The sequence below is a fragment of the Diceros bicornis genome, chromosome 10, assembly GCF_020826845.1.
Source record: "Diceros bicornis minor isolate mBicDic1 chromosome 10, mDicBic1.mat.cur, whole genome shotgun sequence".
Taxonomy (NCBI): Eukaryota; Metazoa; Chordata; class Mammalia; order Perissodactyla; family Rhinocerotidae; genus Diceros; species Diceros bicornis.
The window spans coordinates 47,963,317-47,978,133 of NC_080749.1; the positions used below are offsets into that span (position 1 = coordinate 47,963,317).

Consider the following 14,817-nt stretch of genomic DNA (forward strand, 5'->3'; position numbering starts at 1 on the left):
AAGCTCAAAACCATAACATTTGATAAATTATCTGCAGAATGCTGGGTATACATGAAAATCAGGTCAAAAGGTGACAAGTAGTGTGGTACTCTGGCAAGCACACGGGGTTAGGAGTGAGTGAGGTGCTCTATGTTCTACTTCACGCTCAGAGAAGATGTGGGACAAATCAATTAATGAACCTGCTCTAATTCACATATGTTGACCTAAGCACTCAGTAATGCCAGAAACACATTATTTCAAATACACACAGGAACCCTTACCAAAATTCATTATAATGTAGGACATAAAGCAAGCTTTAACAAATTTCGAAGGATTGAATCATTCAAAGTGTGTCTTTGGCCACAGCAGAACTAAACTAGAAATCAATATCAAAAAGACAAGAAAATTGGAACTGCTTAGAAATTGAACACTACACTTTAAATAACTGGGTCAAAATTATTGACCCAATTGACCCAAGGGTCAAAAAGGGACCAAAGCAGAAATGAGGAAATATTTTGCACTGAATAATAAACTCATGGGATGTAGCTAAAGCAGTGTTCAGAAATTTACCATCTTAAATGAATACAAAAAGAAGAAAGGCTAAACATCTATTACCTAACACACTATTTCAAGAAGCTAGAAAAAGATCAGCAAACCAAATCCAAAGAAAGTAAAAGAAACTAGTTAATGAGGTAAAAAGCAAACACCTAAGCAAGAAAAGGCAGAAGCTGGTTCTTTCAAAATATTAAAATAATAAACCCCTGGCATAATTGATCATTAATAATAGAAGGAAAATAAAATTACCAATATTAGGACTATTAAAAGAAGGCCTTTTTACAGCACTTGCAGACATTCAAAAGATAAGATATAATGAACAAATTTATATCAATAAATTTGACAATTTAATGAAATGAACAAATTATTTTAAAAATATAGCCATCTAAACTAACATAAGATGAAATTTAAAAATTATCTGTTTGAAATCTATTAAAGATGTTGAATCCACTAATAAAAATCTTCCATCAAAGAAGCCTTGAAGTCTCGATATTGAATTTATGGTTTTAATATTTAATAAATTTTAATATTGAATTGTTCCAAACATTAAAGAAATACCATCAGTCTTAGAGACCAATTTCTTTCATGAACACATCCAGAACAAAATATTAGTGAATATTTTTAAATTCCAGCATTATCTTTCAAAAATTCACAACAAAGTGACATTTATTTCAGGAATACAAGGGTCGTTTAACATTTAAAAATCGAAAGTGCCCATCAAGGGACAAATGGATAAAGAAGATGTGGTATATATACACAATGGAATACTACTCAGTCATAAGAAATGATGAAATCCAGCCATTTGTGACAACATGGATGGACATTGAGGGTATTATGCAAAGTGAAATAAGTCAGAGGGAGAAGGTCAAATACCGTATGATTTCCTTCATTAAGTAGTAGATAACAACAACAATAAACAAACACACAGAGACAGAGATTGGATTGGTGGTTACCAGACGGGAAGGGGGGAGGGAGGAGGGCGAAAGGGGTAATTCGGCACAGGTGTGTGGTGATGGGTTGTAATTAGTATTTGGGTGGTGAACATGATGTAATCTATGTAGAAACAGAAGTATAATGATGTACACCTGAAATTTATACAATGTTATAAACCAATGTTACTGCAATAAACAAAAAATTAAAAAAACAAAAAAAACATTTAAAAATCGATCAGTTTAATATACCACATAAATAGGAAAAAAATAGGAGAAAAGTCACATGACCATCTTGATAGATGCAGAGAGTACATTAGATAAAATTTAAGTCATTTATAAAAAAAATTGTTAGCAAACTAGAAGCTGAAAAATTATCAAAAAACATCAGCCACTTAGGAATACATCTAAGGAAATGTGTGTAAAACCTCTACAGTGAAAACTACAAAATATTAAGAGAAATTAAAGAAGATATAAATAAATGGAAGAAGTGAGTTGAAATCTTGCCTATGACACTAGTCATGTGACTTCACATAAGTTATTACACCAAGCTGCCTCAGCTGTAAAATAGAACTACAAATATCAAACTTCCCCAATTGTTATAATAATGACCAATAATATATTTATAAGCAGTACACTCCATTGGCATTTGATCATTATTTCTATTTTGACTTATTTTCTATGAGAGCTGCACCAAAAGAGATTGTCTTCCTCTTACATGTGGCATATTCCCCTCTGCGCCCATCTCCCACCCCACAACCACACTCACAAACGTGTTTACCTGTTGTAAGGAAGTGATTGCATCACTAGTTCTTTCCATTTTACTATAAACTTTTGCTAGAAGAACTTGAGAACGTCCATCCTCCATGAGAGCTGATAGTTCATTTACTATGAAAGAACAGATTACTTTGGGAAAAAATATTCATTTTAAATAAATGTTTACATTTTTCTACAAGTTTTAAAACTGGTATTTAGACAGAATGATTTTGAAAAATATTGAATAAAGTTAAAAAATTTTTAGTAAGTTAACTAAAGAATGGCCAAATTTGAAAAAAAAATTTAGGATAAAAACTGGCTGGAAGAAAAGTTAAAGAATTAGATAATAACTGGAGTTTTTTCTTGGATGTATATTAAGAGAGAACAATGTAACAACACAAATAAGAATTTCAATTTTGATTCTTAAGTGTATTAAAATTTCTGTTCAAGTCATTAAAAGACAAGATAGAGTAGTTGCTACACGCAATTAAGAAGATAACGGCTATTTTTAAAATAATAGATAATCGATAAGCAATAAAGTATAGTCATTAAGAGAAATGACTTCACCACCAACCAGTCTGGTTTCCAATCTAGGCTTTATCTCTTACTAGCTATTTAACCTTGAACATGCAATTTAACCATTCTGTGCCTCCCTTTCATCCGTAAAATAGGGGAAATTATAGTACCTGTCTCATAGACTTATTGTAAAATTAAAAAGTTAGTAAACTATTAAATAAGTTAACACATGCAAAGCAATTAAAGTCAAGTCTGGTACATGGTAAGTGCTATTTAAATACTCGGTATTATTATTTTGTAATCTAAGAGTAATAAAAGAACCCAAGATAATTAACTAAACTGTTTCTTCCACCATTTTTCTAGTGCATGGTCCATGACACATGTGCCACACTCTGTTCAAAGTGGTTTATATATATTGTTTCTTTAAAATCTCAACCTGAGAGGCAGGTTTTGTTATCACTATTTAACAGGTAAGAGAAGCTCTAAGGTGGCACAAGAAACAAGGAGGCTGTGACAGTGGTGAGAGGAGGGTAGAAGGAGAGGTCAGAGGAGCAGGCGCGCACATGTGGACGACCACGTGAGCCACTGTGAAGACTTTGGCTGAGCTCTTAGGGAAATGGGAGACGACAGTGAGCTTGAGCAGACATAACTGGACTTACATTGTTTAAAAGGCTCAATGCTGCTGCTGGCTTGAGAACGGCAGTGGCAGGGGTGTGGGGGTGAGGATAGAAACAGAAAGACCAGCTGGGAGGCTACTGCCATAATCCACTTAAGAGACGATAGCGCTTGGACAAGGGCGACAGTATTGGAAGTAGTGAGACACAGTAGGATTCTGAATATATTTGGAAGGTAGAATCAAGAGGATTTCCTCTGGACAAGGACAAGGGCAAAGGCAAGGATTTTGGCTCTTAGCAACTACAAAGAGGGATGAAGTTGCTATTGAGATGAAGTGGGCTGCATGTGGAAAAGATGTGGGGAGACAGATCAGGAATTCAGTTTTAGATATAAGTTTAAGATGTTTATTAGAACCCAGCTGTTACTATTTATCAGCTAGATATACCTGGATACGTCAAGAAAACTGAGTGTTAGACTGCTAATTTTAAAATAGGGATAATTATATACGCCTAGAAAACTAATGTGAGCATTAATGAAATAATATACAATGAAATGAAATAATATACAATGAAATGCACACACAGGTATCTAGGTACACACAGGCTGTGCTCAGCAAATATTCATTAAATCAAAGTATTTATGTTACATAAATACACACACACAGACACACACACACTTATACCCAAAAAAGTAATACATGCTATTTGAATCTCTCCACCTACAACCTTTTAAAAAACACATATCCACATTTAAAGCCATCTGTAGTGTTTCAAGCAAGGTCTGACAGACCCACGTAAATATTTTTATGGAACAAATAATACTTTATACAGTAAATGCATTCAAAATTAGGAGAATTTAAGCACCAACTTCATCAAACTGAAATAAAAAGACCAATTTGTAAATATTAGAAAACTTGAGCAGGCTTGCCTTTTTATGTATCCAAACGTATTTTACAGCAACAGTGAACAAGGTATTGGCAAAAGAAAAGAAAAAAAACCTCAGTGCAATGAAACAAAGATTCCCAGAATCAAAGTCATATATATAAAGAGGTTTATTATATGATACAGGTGGCACTTCTATAAATAGCACTGAAATAAAATTGGCTATTTGGAAAACTATGTAGTAAAAATTGTATGTGGATTCCAGTACACAGATTTAAAGTTCCCAAAAATTCTAGAAAAATATAAGGAAATATTTTTAAAATGTTAGGATTAGGGAAGCTTTTTTGAGCATGACAAGAAATTCAGAAGTCAAAAAAAGAAAAGACTGGCAGGTATCATATATGATAACTAAATATTCTATTTGACCAAAGAAAAGATAAATTTGATAAAGAAAGGACAGCGTGGGAGAAAACATCTGTAACAAGAATAATAGGTAATAGACTCATGAATAATGAGTAAAGGATTAAAGACAAAAGATATCAATAAAAATTTCCTAATAGAAAATATGATCCAGGGACCGGCCCGGTGGCGCAAGCGGTTAAGTGCGTGCGCTCTACTGTGACAGCCCGGGGTTCACTGGTTCGGATCCCGGGCGCGCACTGACGCACTGCTTGTCAAGCCATGCTGTGGCGGCAACCCATGTAAAGTGGGGGAAGATGGGCATGGATGTTAGCACAGGGCCAGTCTTTCTCAGCAAAAAAAGAGGAGGATCGGCAGATGTTAGCTCAGGGCCGATCTCCCTCACAGAAAAAAAAAAAAAGAAGAAGAAAGAACAATGGGGCAAGATTCAATTCTAGGAAGGACACGGTGGTATATAAACAATGATTTTGTCTCAGTATTGTTTCCAACTTTTCTTCAATCTAAATGTCATCAGTAGGGGACTGATCAAATAAATTATGAATCGACATACAGTAGAATACTCTACCTATGCTAAAAAAATAAAGAAGAGTTATATTTGCCAACAGGGAGAGAAGCTATTAAATGAAAAATGCACACAGCAGACCTATAGATATAATATGATCCCATTTTTGTAGAAAAATAGTGATATGTAATTGTGTGGGACAGAGAGACAAAGAGAGATGGGGTGGAGAGACTGATCAGGATGATACACAAGTTGTTAAATGTGGTTTTCTCTGGAGAGTGGAGGAGGACACGACTTTTTCACTTTTGTAATCTTTACATTTTGGCAATGAGAAAGCACTAGATTTATTAAAAATTAAAGATCTTTAAAAAGTAAATTTGTACAAACTTGTACAAAGGCAATTTGATACTATCCAATTAAATTTTAAATACATATACCCTTTGACTTAACATCTGGCTCTTAAGAAATATAAGCAAGTGTACACCAATAAGTGAGATATAAGGACGTTCATTGTAACATGCTTTATAATATCAAAAGAATGGAAAACAAGTTAAATGCCCAGTAATTGGGGGAATATTAAATAATGGATGGAGTTATGAAATATTATGATGCCAGTAGACAGAACGATATGAATGTTCTCACATCAAACTATATCGGGGACATACCGTATGTGAAAAAAATTGCAGAATGGGAAGAACAATATATTTTGAACGTAAAGTTGTGCATATTACACTTATATATTTACGTATATATAAAATATACACTAAAACCCAAAAAGGATTACCTCTAGGGAGGTAGTTTGAGAACAGGGCAAGCAGAATTCACAGAAGAAACTGGAGACTTAGAGTCTTTTATAGTGAATTAAAAAAAAAAACTTTAAGAGTAAAGATTATAAAAAATGAGTACATGTTTAAACACCAGACATAGTTGCAATTTAAAGAAAACTTCTTTTATGTCATTGTGGAAAGTAAAGTATCTTCCTGTAACACAACTGACTGTTTCATAAATCTGTTATTAGATTTTTCAAATATCTTATTTTGCTAGAGTGACATCCTGATAAACGACATAACCATCGTCATATATACAATACTGAGAATACAAATACACACATATAAAAATAAAATATGTCAAGTATATCAGGTATACTTTTTCCAAATCAAAAAGACTTTCATACCAGGTTCATGAGCTAGAGCATGCTGAAGAACTTTTTCTGCTTTGTCGTACCATTTCAATTTTAATAAAAGCTCAGCCAGGTCATAGCAAAGATAATTTTGCTGTCCACTTTTCAGAGCAGCTTCATAATAAGTGATTGCCTAAACAAAATCCATTTCGGTTAGGGGAAAAAAAGGCAATGAGAAGGGCACTCAAGCATAGATGCTTTATACATTACAGACTTAAAGTATACATACAATTGGAAATAACCTAGAAGCAGCTTAGGCATATACCTGCACTGTCAGTTAAGTATGCCATTTTTCTTAGAGAAGCAAACATCACACTAGGCAACTAGCATTTCTTAGGATAAGTAGCTAAAGAAAAGAGCTGGGTGAAATTTTTTTTACCAGTTTTATTCCAGAGGCCAGCAAATTTTATTGAATGCAAACTACTCTGCAAGCTGTTGTGTGTATATATGTATGTTCAAGAGTTACCAGGAATAGGGCAAGAATGCAACAACTAAAGGAAAACCCATTATCTTTACTAGAAAAAAAAAAAGCTCAAAGCACGTGGCTTACCAAAACTGGTTCAACAGAAAGGACATCTATTATTCTTTGTCATATAATGAAAGACAACAATCGCAAGTTTATTGTAACTGATTTGCTGGCAAGGAGTTAGGTGTAAGATGAAGCCTGAAATAACTTTTAGGACCCAAACAGTCTTTGCAAAATGCAGCGATGAAGAATCTGAGACATTCAGAAAGCCTTTAACACAAATTCCAGTTTGTGAATACAACTCTGAAGTTTACAACCATCAAGATAGAAACAGTGCTTGCTGAAGACCTCTCATAGAGCAGGGTTTGAAAAATTTGATCCAACAGAGATACTTCAAACTATGAAGTATTTACCTTTGAGTAGTTGTGAGTTTTGACAAGCGCTTTCCCAATTTTGCTTGCCAGTGTTCCATCTTTTGGGTTCTGATGTAATGCTTGCTCATAGGCTACGATGGCTTCTTCAGGCTAATGTTGGCAGATACAAAAAATAAACAATAAATAAATAGCTTAGCTGGATTCCACTAAATGGCAACATTTCTATAATTAAGTTCTTCATTGGGATACTTAATAAGACTACTAAAGTACATATGTAAGTCTTGAAACCTAGATAACTTCACAGAGGTGATAGTCACTAGTGTAGGTGTAACTAACTAGTATAATCCCACTGATGTTCATTGTGCCTTTGTCCTCATAAATAAAAACATGAGAACTGAGAGACAGCTTCTTGACGTTTCATTTCTGGCAGTCATAAAAGCCAGATACAGAGTCACAGCACTGCTCCCCTTCAGGAAAACACCATCTTAGCCAGTAGCTCTCTTCATCCTTCTGTTTAAAGAAGACTCTTACCTTGCTTCTGATATCATCTCCATTTCAAATAAAGATAGTGCTGAATCACTGGATGTCAATTTAAGAAAAAAAACCTTTTTTATTATAATGGTTGAATCTTTTTTATTGTGATTACTGGATCTTCAGATATTAAGTAAACATTATTAAAAAACCAAATTCCTGGGCCAGCCCCATGGTGTAGTGGTTAAGTGTGGCGCACTCTGCTTTGGCAGCCCAGGTTCACAGGTTCGATCCCAGGCACGGACCTACCACTCATTGGCCATACTGAGGCGGCAACCCACATACAAAATAGACGAAGACTGGCACAGATGTTAGCTTAGAGTGAATCTTCCTCACCAAAAAAACCCCACAAAAAAACAAATTCCTTTTAATAGAATGTTATACTAATCAAAAAGAATTTTTTTTTCATCTAAGTTCAGTAGCATCAGAAACTTTACCTCTTGAATATTCATGTATGCATCACCAAGGAGAAGAAAGGAACGAGGGCTGGGCATTCTTCCAGCAATTTCTCTGGAAATCAGACCAACTCTACTTAGTATATTGAATACACATTATCTTCTTCTAAACCAATGAAATAAAAGATAAGCTCATCTATCTTAATTAACCAATAGCCTTCAGAGTACCTTCTACATATCCAACAGCGTAGTATTGTAAAATGTATTGCTGGATCTAATACTAATGCTGGATCAACTATTCTTTTCATTAAATCTCTCCATTTTATGAAATGCAGATAGAGTGCAGATAGATAGTGAATATATAAACTCTCATTATCTAGAAATAAAAGTTTTGTTATGTTTAATTTTGAAATGAGGTGGGAGTAAAGGTACCAAAAAATGATAGGGGGGAAAACACTTATTATCCTCCTATGTATCTTCAGCTTCATTATTCATAAGTCATATGCTGAAATGAGTTACCTCAAAAAATATAAAATCTTCTACTTCAATATTTGCTGCTTAGTTTTTACTTGTAAAATTTAGACTGCTAAAGGTCAAAATACCAAAGTTGCTCGAATAATAATGTGTCTTAAATGTATAGTATCTCATTTGACTGGTCTAAAAACTCTATATGAGAAAGATAATTATTATTCCGATTTTACAGATGACACTAAGAGTCTACAGCTCACACGTCAGATCTGCCTGAAACAAAAACCTATGCCTTTAACTACTATATTATAGTGCATTCAAACAAATCAAGTCTATTTTAAATAGTTTCATATTACTAGAGATGATAGTTAGTGTTGATCTTTTGGAAACATCATAGAAAATATGGCCTTGGAACTCCAGTTCACCCGTCTATGCAGGGGGTGCTGTTCAGCGTCTTTGCATCACCCAGCACCCAAAAACAATCTGAGCAGCTTCTGAGCTTTGATGAACCAATAGGACTTAATTCATCAACATTATACTAGGCTCTCAAGAGACAGAAACATTAATTTTCTCTTCCATGGAGTGTGTGTTGTATGTTTCTCTTTTTGTTTGGGGAGAAAAGTAAGAGCAACCCGTGTATGTGCGTGCGCACGCATGTTGCGTATCCCAATAACTCCTAAGAGCATCAGTGCATGACAGACATAACTTTTAAAGCCCCCGCCCTTTCACCAAGGAAAATCTGTAATCCATACCTCGGTGTGGTGTGTACTAAGCCATAATTTTCCTTTGCTATATTATATTGAGTATTAAATATGACCATCTAGCCCCTGAACTGTTGTTACATTACATAATTTTCTTAAGCTATTAGAATGCATGTAATTGTTGCTCTTTTCTTTCCCAAACAGGAAGATTCAGGGTCTAGAAATAATATCTAATGAGGGAGGAGAGCTGAGAAACTAGAATAAGCCATGGTTTGAAATAATCATAATTACTCTGATTTATGTTTTAGGGAGAGTGAGTAACTTGGTTAGAGTGATTGCGATTGGTAGTAGGAGAAGGAAGCAAAAAGCCATTAAAGGATCTATAAAATATCTGTAAAGCAGTTAAAAGGAAGACAAAAATAAATTTGGGAATTAATTTTTGGAGGTAAATGTGTCAAAATATAATGGCTTGAAATAACCATTTACCTATAACAAGTGATATATAACATTTTCTCTTTCCTGTGCTTCAGATATATATCTGCCATTTTTTCTTTGGCCTCTATGAAATACGGCTGTTCAGTGGTAACATTCCGAAGCATGCTTAAAGCCCGCTCAACATCTCCCTGGGCTAGAGCTAAGTCTGCATTAGCAATAGTAACACGCAATTCTTCAGATGTCCCAGAAAATTCATGGATGGCATCTTGTAAAACTTTTGCTGCTTCATGCTGTAAAGATAAAATTAAAATAACATTCAACATATTCAACAAACTACATTAGAAGCAAGGATTTTCTACTAAAACAGAAGGAACAAAAAATGCAAGTATAGTTATGATATTCATGATATAATTGATGGATTTTTGAAAAGTACAAAAATTTAAAACTAAACTCAAAGACCAAATTCAGATGACATTATAAATATTTGTTAGTTGAAAAGTGTTTTCATAACTAGGACAACAGCAGTTGCTATACAAGAGTTGCTGCTACTATAATTTAATAAGCATTTACTTTGCACCCAGCATTGTATTAACTCATTTAATTTTCATAAAAATCGTGTAAAGTAGTTACTATTATTAACCCCATCTTGCAGTAAGGAAATTGAGATTTAGAGAGTTAAGAAGTTAATGAAGGATGAAACCAGAATTCAAACTCAGGCAGCCTGACTCCAAAGCCTAAATTCTTAGCTATGGTCATTACTGCGACTTTGATGGGGTCTAGTCCACAGTCATCCACTGAACCCAATGGCTCTTCATTAAGCAGCAGATTACTTTATTCCTTCTGCTAGGACATTTTTGTTATACCTCAGGTGAAAATATTACCTCATTCCCAAATCTGTATCTCAATGAATCTAAAATGTCATTTATTTTAAAATTCATCTCAACTCTAGAGATAAGACATTCCGATTTCAGCAATGTTAAAATGTGAAAAAAATAGTGCACCTCTTCCTTCCTTCCTCCCTACCTCTCTCCCTTCCATCAGCATTATTTTTTAAAGTATTTGATTTTATGATTGTCCTATGAGTTTCCCAAAGCTGTATTCATCAAGTAGTTCTTTTGTTTTCTCAACTATTAGAATTTCAGGCTGGTACTTTCATTTTATTCCATTGGCATTTGTGTGTGTGCGTGCGTGCGTGCGTGTGTGTGTGTGTGTGAATCCTTCTAGGAATTCACAGAATTATAACTATATTATATTATTACCTTTCATGGTAGCCAAGGTAATCATATATTATATACATTATATTATATTAATACATTTCATGGTACATCACACTACATTGTATTATTATTTATATTATAACATTTCATAGTAGCCAACATAAGTACACTGATACTTAAAGTCATCCAGGAACAAACCATGTTGAACTTCAGGAGCCCAGAGAAAGTACATGACTTGGTGCAAAGTAATGAGAAATAACTTTTCCAAACTTTACCACTTGATCAGGGAAATGATTTTAGTTTTTTCATTTCTTACTGATATATATACTTGAATAACAAAGTTCAGATCTGAGCCATTGAATTAAAACTTGTCCTACCTGTTCTCCATTTAAGCGATGAACTTCTACCAATTCAAGAAAGACTGATAAACGATGGCTTGCATCAATTTCAGTTTTTCTGTATTTTGATTTTGAGGAAGCTCCAATTCTCCTCATTCCTGGTAAACTCATTGCCATATGCAGAGTTTTAATTGCTTCTGCTATTTCTCCCATTTTCTTTTGTGACTGAGCTTTTATCAAATGATATAAAGGATATTCTCTCACCTAAAAAAATAATATTCAGAAATACTTCCTTGGAGTGCTTACAACATCAACACACAATTTACAATCCACCAAACATTAAAATAATAGGATCTTTGAGGGCAGTCTATCTGTGATTGTATCCTTGAGGTCTATTTCTGTCCTCTTATTAACTTTCTGATCATTTATCATATTAAATCAGATTCAGGGAACCTGCCACTATTTAGCATCCTCCCAGGTGACAAACAAGTTAATTAGACACTTCTATCATGATAGATTAGAAAGGCAAACAAAGTTCACAAATACATTTTAAGAAATTATTTGAGTTTTCAGGAAAGGAATTTATCTGAGACTTCTAGTACTAATACAAAGTTATTAGATTTCTAGAAACAGTTTTTTCCTTTCTTTTGTTTTTTAAGATTAAAAATTTCAGGACACTTTAATTAAACATTAGTTTTACCCTTTTATACTACTGTGAAACATGTAGGAATGAAGCTTCTGTCTTTATTCTGGCTATCAACAGTGTATACAAAAAATAAGAGAATGGCAAACTGAATGAGGAAGGAGGAGTCAGAGAGAAGGAGACAATCCAGAATGAGGTGACGTGGCAATCATCTAGCATCTAGGATGGCTACAGTCCTCCTTAAAGCTGTGGTTCCAAGCCTTAGTTACCTGTGGGCTTTGTGTAAATACTTTCTTATGCTTTTCTCTCTGGGATTTTGATTCATTGAGGTGGGGCACCAGCACGGGGGGTATGATGCACCACCAGTCCTGAGAACCACTGTCCTAAGAAGCAGGCGTTACCTTATACAAATCTTGCCTGAAACTTCAATTATCTGGTCCACTGAAGGGTTCTCACATAATAGGGCTCAAGACCCTACAAACCAAAGTGAAAGTCTGAGGAGCGCCTCCACGACTCCGGGTAGCTCAGGGAGCACCTGACCTAGGATTTTCCCTAAAGCTGAGGGATATGAGATGTAACATGGAAATATCTTAGATAGAAATCTAGTGTGTTTATATCCTCGAACCACATGACTAGGCACTCTTTGATGATCAGTTTAAAAAGAAGTTACTAAAAACCAAGGTCCAAGAAAGAAACGGGTAATAAAATAAAATCCTTATACATAAAAATATTCAGCATAATGTTCTATAGTTTACAATTATTTTTACATACATTCATTTTTGCATTTGATGCTCACTATAACCACAGGGAATTATTATATGAGTTTCATAGAAAAGAAAACTAAGGTTCAGAGAGAGGTAAGTGGGAAGACCAGACACTGACCCTCAGTCTTTTGTCCCCAAGTTCATATAGTTTGGACTCACTGCTTGAGAGTCCAAAATCTTTTCCATTAAAGAAAGTGTTTATTTGCAAAATGTTACAGGGTAAAATACAAAATCGTTGAATATGTAAACATTTGCTAAAGGTTCAAGGAGGGTGATGTGTCTTTATCCCCTTGAGACTGGAATACTTACCTTAAAATTATAGCTCAGACAAAGTTCAAGAGACTGAGAACACAATTTGAATTTTTCTTGAGACAAATAAACCTGAGCCATCAGGAGATGAGCATCTGCATAAGAAGGACTGCGTTCTAGGCAATGCTGCAGGTTATTATAAGCTGCTTCAATATCACCTAACGAGGGAAACAAACACCACTATAATTCAAATGATTAAGAGACAGAGATCTGAGAGAGAAGTATTTAGTCTATGGATAGTTCTAGTGTTTGAACTTAAAGTCCTCTGTTCCCAAGGCCATGGTTTAATCTCTATCTTCACTAGTTAGCTTCCTTTTAGTCCACATGAAAGAATATACTTGTAACTCAGCCACCCCTTGGTCATAAGGAGCAAATCAGGGAAAGTGTATGAAAAGACCAGAACTGATCAGGACCACTGTTACTGAGAGGCATATAAATATTTATTTATTTTCCTTGTCAAAAAAAAATTTGTTTATTTATAATTTCATTAAAATAAGTTATGTAAAACATAGAAATTTAAATAGCCATAATGTGACAGTGTCACATGAACAAGGAGGATTTAGTTTAGTAATCATTCTTGGCCAGAAATTTTATTACAGTACATAAAATAACAAGAAAGGCATTAGGATATATTCCAGAGATTTAGAAATATGAGTTATAGATTTAAAATGCTTTTAAATAACAACTAAAATATGAAATGTTTTGGAAACACATGTACTATACATCTGGGAGTAGAAGGAAATGATCAAGATTAAAGTGAGTGGAATAGTCAAATCTACCTTGGGCTGGTAGATGGGGTAGGAAAAGGCTCTTCAGAGAAACAACAGCATAGACTAGGTGCTAGAAGTTTCTTGTGATGTAACTCACACTGATCTGCATTTAGCCATCTCATAAATTGGCCTTAAGTAGGTATAGCTAGGCCAACTCCCCATGCAACTTTGCTAGGAGAATGAGGGAAGAAGATCCTAAATTAGTTTTTGTTCAATTATTCTCCTTAACCTTACCTGACCCTTCAACAGATAAAATAAGGCTTACAGTCAGGGCTTCCAGTTTCCGAAGGCTCAACCAACTTATAACAGAAATCCATTTAAACAGAAAACATTCTTCTTAGAGACAGAGGATTAATGGACAAAAATCTGGCTGAGGTAGCACAAAAACTTACTAAATACAGTGTTAAAATCTGTCAACTAACCATCAAGCATAATACTGTAAATATTGGATTCTTTTTCATTGTGATGCAATCCAACACTTAGAAATGTGCAGACAAAAAGGGAAATGGGAAGGTTAAGCATAATAAATGTGCATGCAAATTACCACTCGCATGTTGTTTTAGAAAGGAGGAGGACTAAGGAGATAACTTGAGAAAAGAGGTTATTACTAAGGAGAGAAAGCACATAGAAAAGAATCAGGGTTTGCAAACAAGAGACTGAAGAAAATGAGGACTATGTGAATAAGTAATTGTGATGAGAATCTTTTTTGTTTCTTTTAAAGGTAAGGGCGAAAGATGCACGGAGTGAGTTAGCTTCAGACGGCCACTACGTATTTAGAAATGGAGAAATGAGTCATCATTTTTGATAAAAACAGACCATATCAATAAAGATCACATCAACATCACATTCTTATTAAAGAGCAGCCCAATTTCTCTTGAGGGAAAAACGAAAGACATTTCTGTCCTGCAGATCTGTATAATAAAGAATTTGGCTGGCCTTGTCCCAGGTTCCAGGGAAGGAGTCTATAAATCTTGGAATGTCCCAAGTGATAGGAGTGTCTTTGTTATTCGTGGTGGGCCCTGACAGTTTATGCTAAAGATATGACTCAGGATGGGGGCTGGCCATGCCAGAAA

General features: G+C 34.6%; 1 protein-coding gene across 4 annotated transcripts in view; it reads right to left on the reverse strand.

Moving 5' to 3' along the window:
* The window catches only part of TTC21B (tetratricopeptide repeat domain 21B), a 73,792-nt gene that overhangs the window by 32,237 nt on the left and 26,738 nt on the right, over positions 1 to 14,817 (reverse strand). For all 4 annotated transcript variants that reach the window (XR_009221417.1, XM_058549168.1, XM_058549167.1 and 1 more), the window contains 7 exons: positions 12,975 to 13,132; positions 11,298 to 11,522; positions 9,755 to 9,993; positions 8,142 to 8,214; positions 7,213 to 7,323; positions 6,328 to 6,466; positions 2,245 to 2,351 (listed from right to left, as the gene is read on the reverse strand). Coding sequence is in view for 3 of the 4 variants with exons in the window: in XM_058549168.1 (XP_058405151.1) it covers positions 2,245 to 2,351; positions 6,328 to 6,466; positions 7,213 to 7,323; positions 8,142 to 8,214; positions 9,755 to 9,993; positions 11,298 to 11,522; positions 12,975 to 13,132 (1,052 nt within the window). In the remaining variant the exon portion in view is untranslated. The remainder of the gene's footprint in view (positions 1 to 2,244; positions 2,352 to 6,327; positions 6,467 to 7,212; positions 7,324 to 8,141; positions 8,215 to 9,754; positions 9,994 to 11,297; positions 11,523 to 12,974; positions 13,133 to 14,817) is intronic.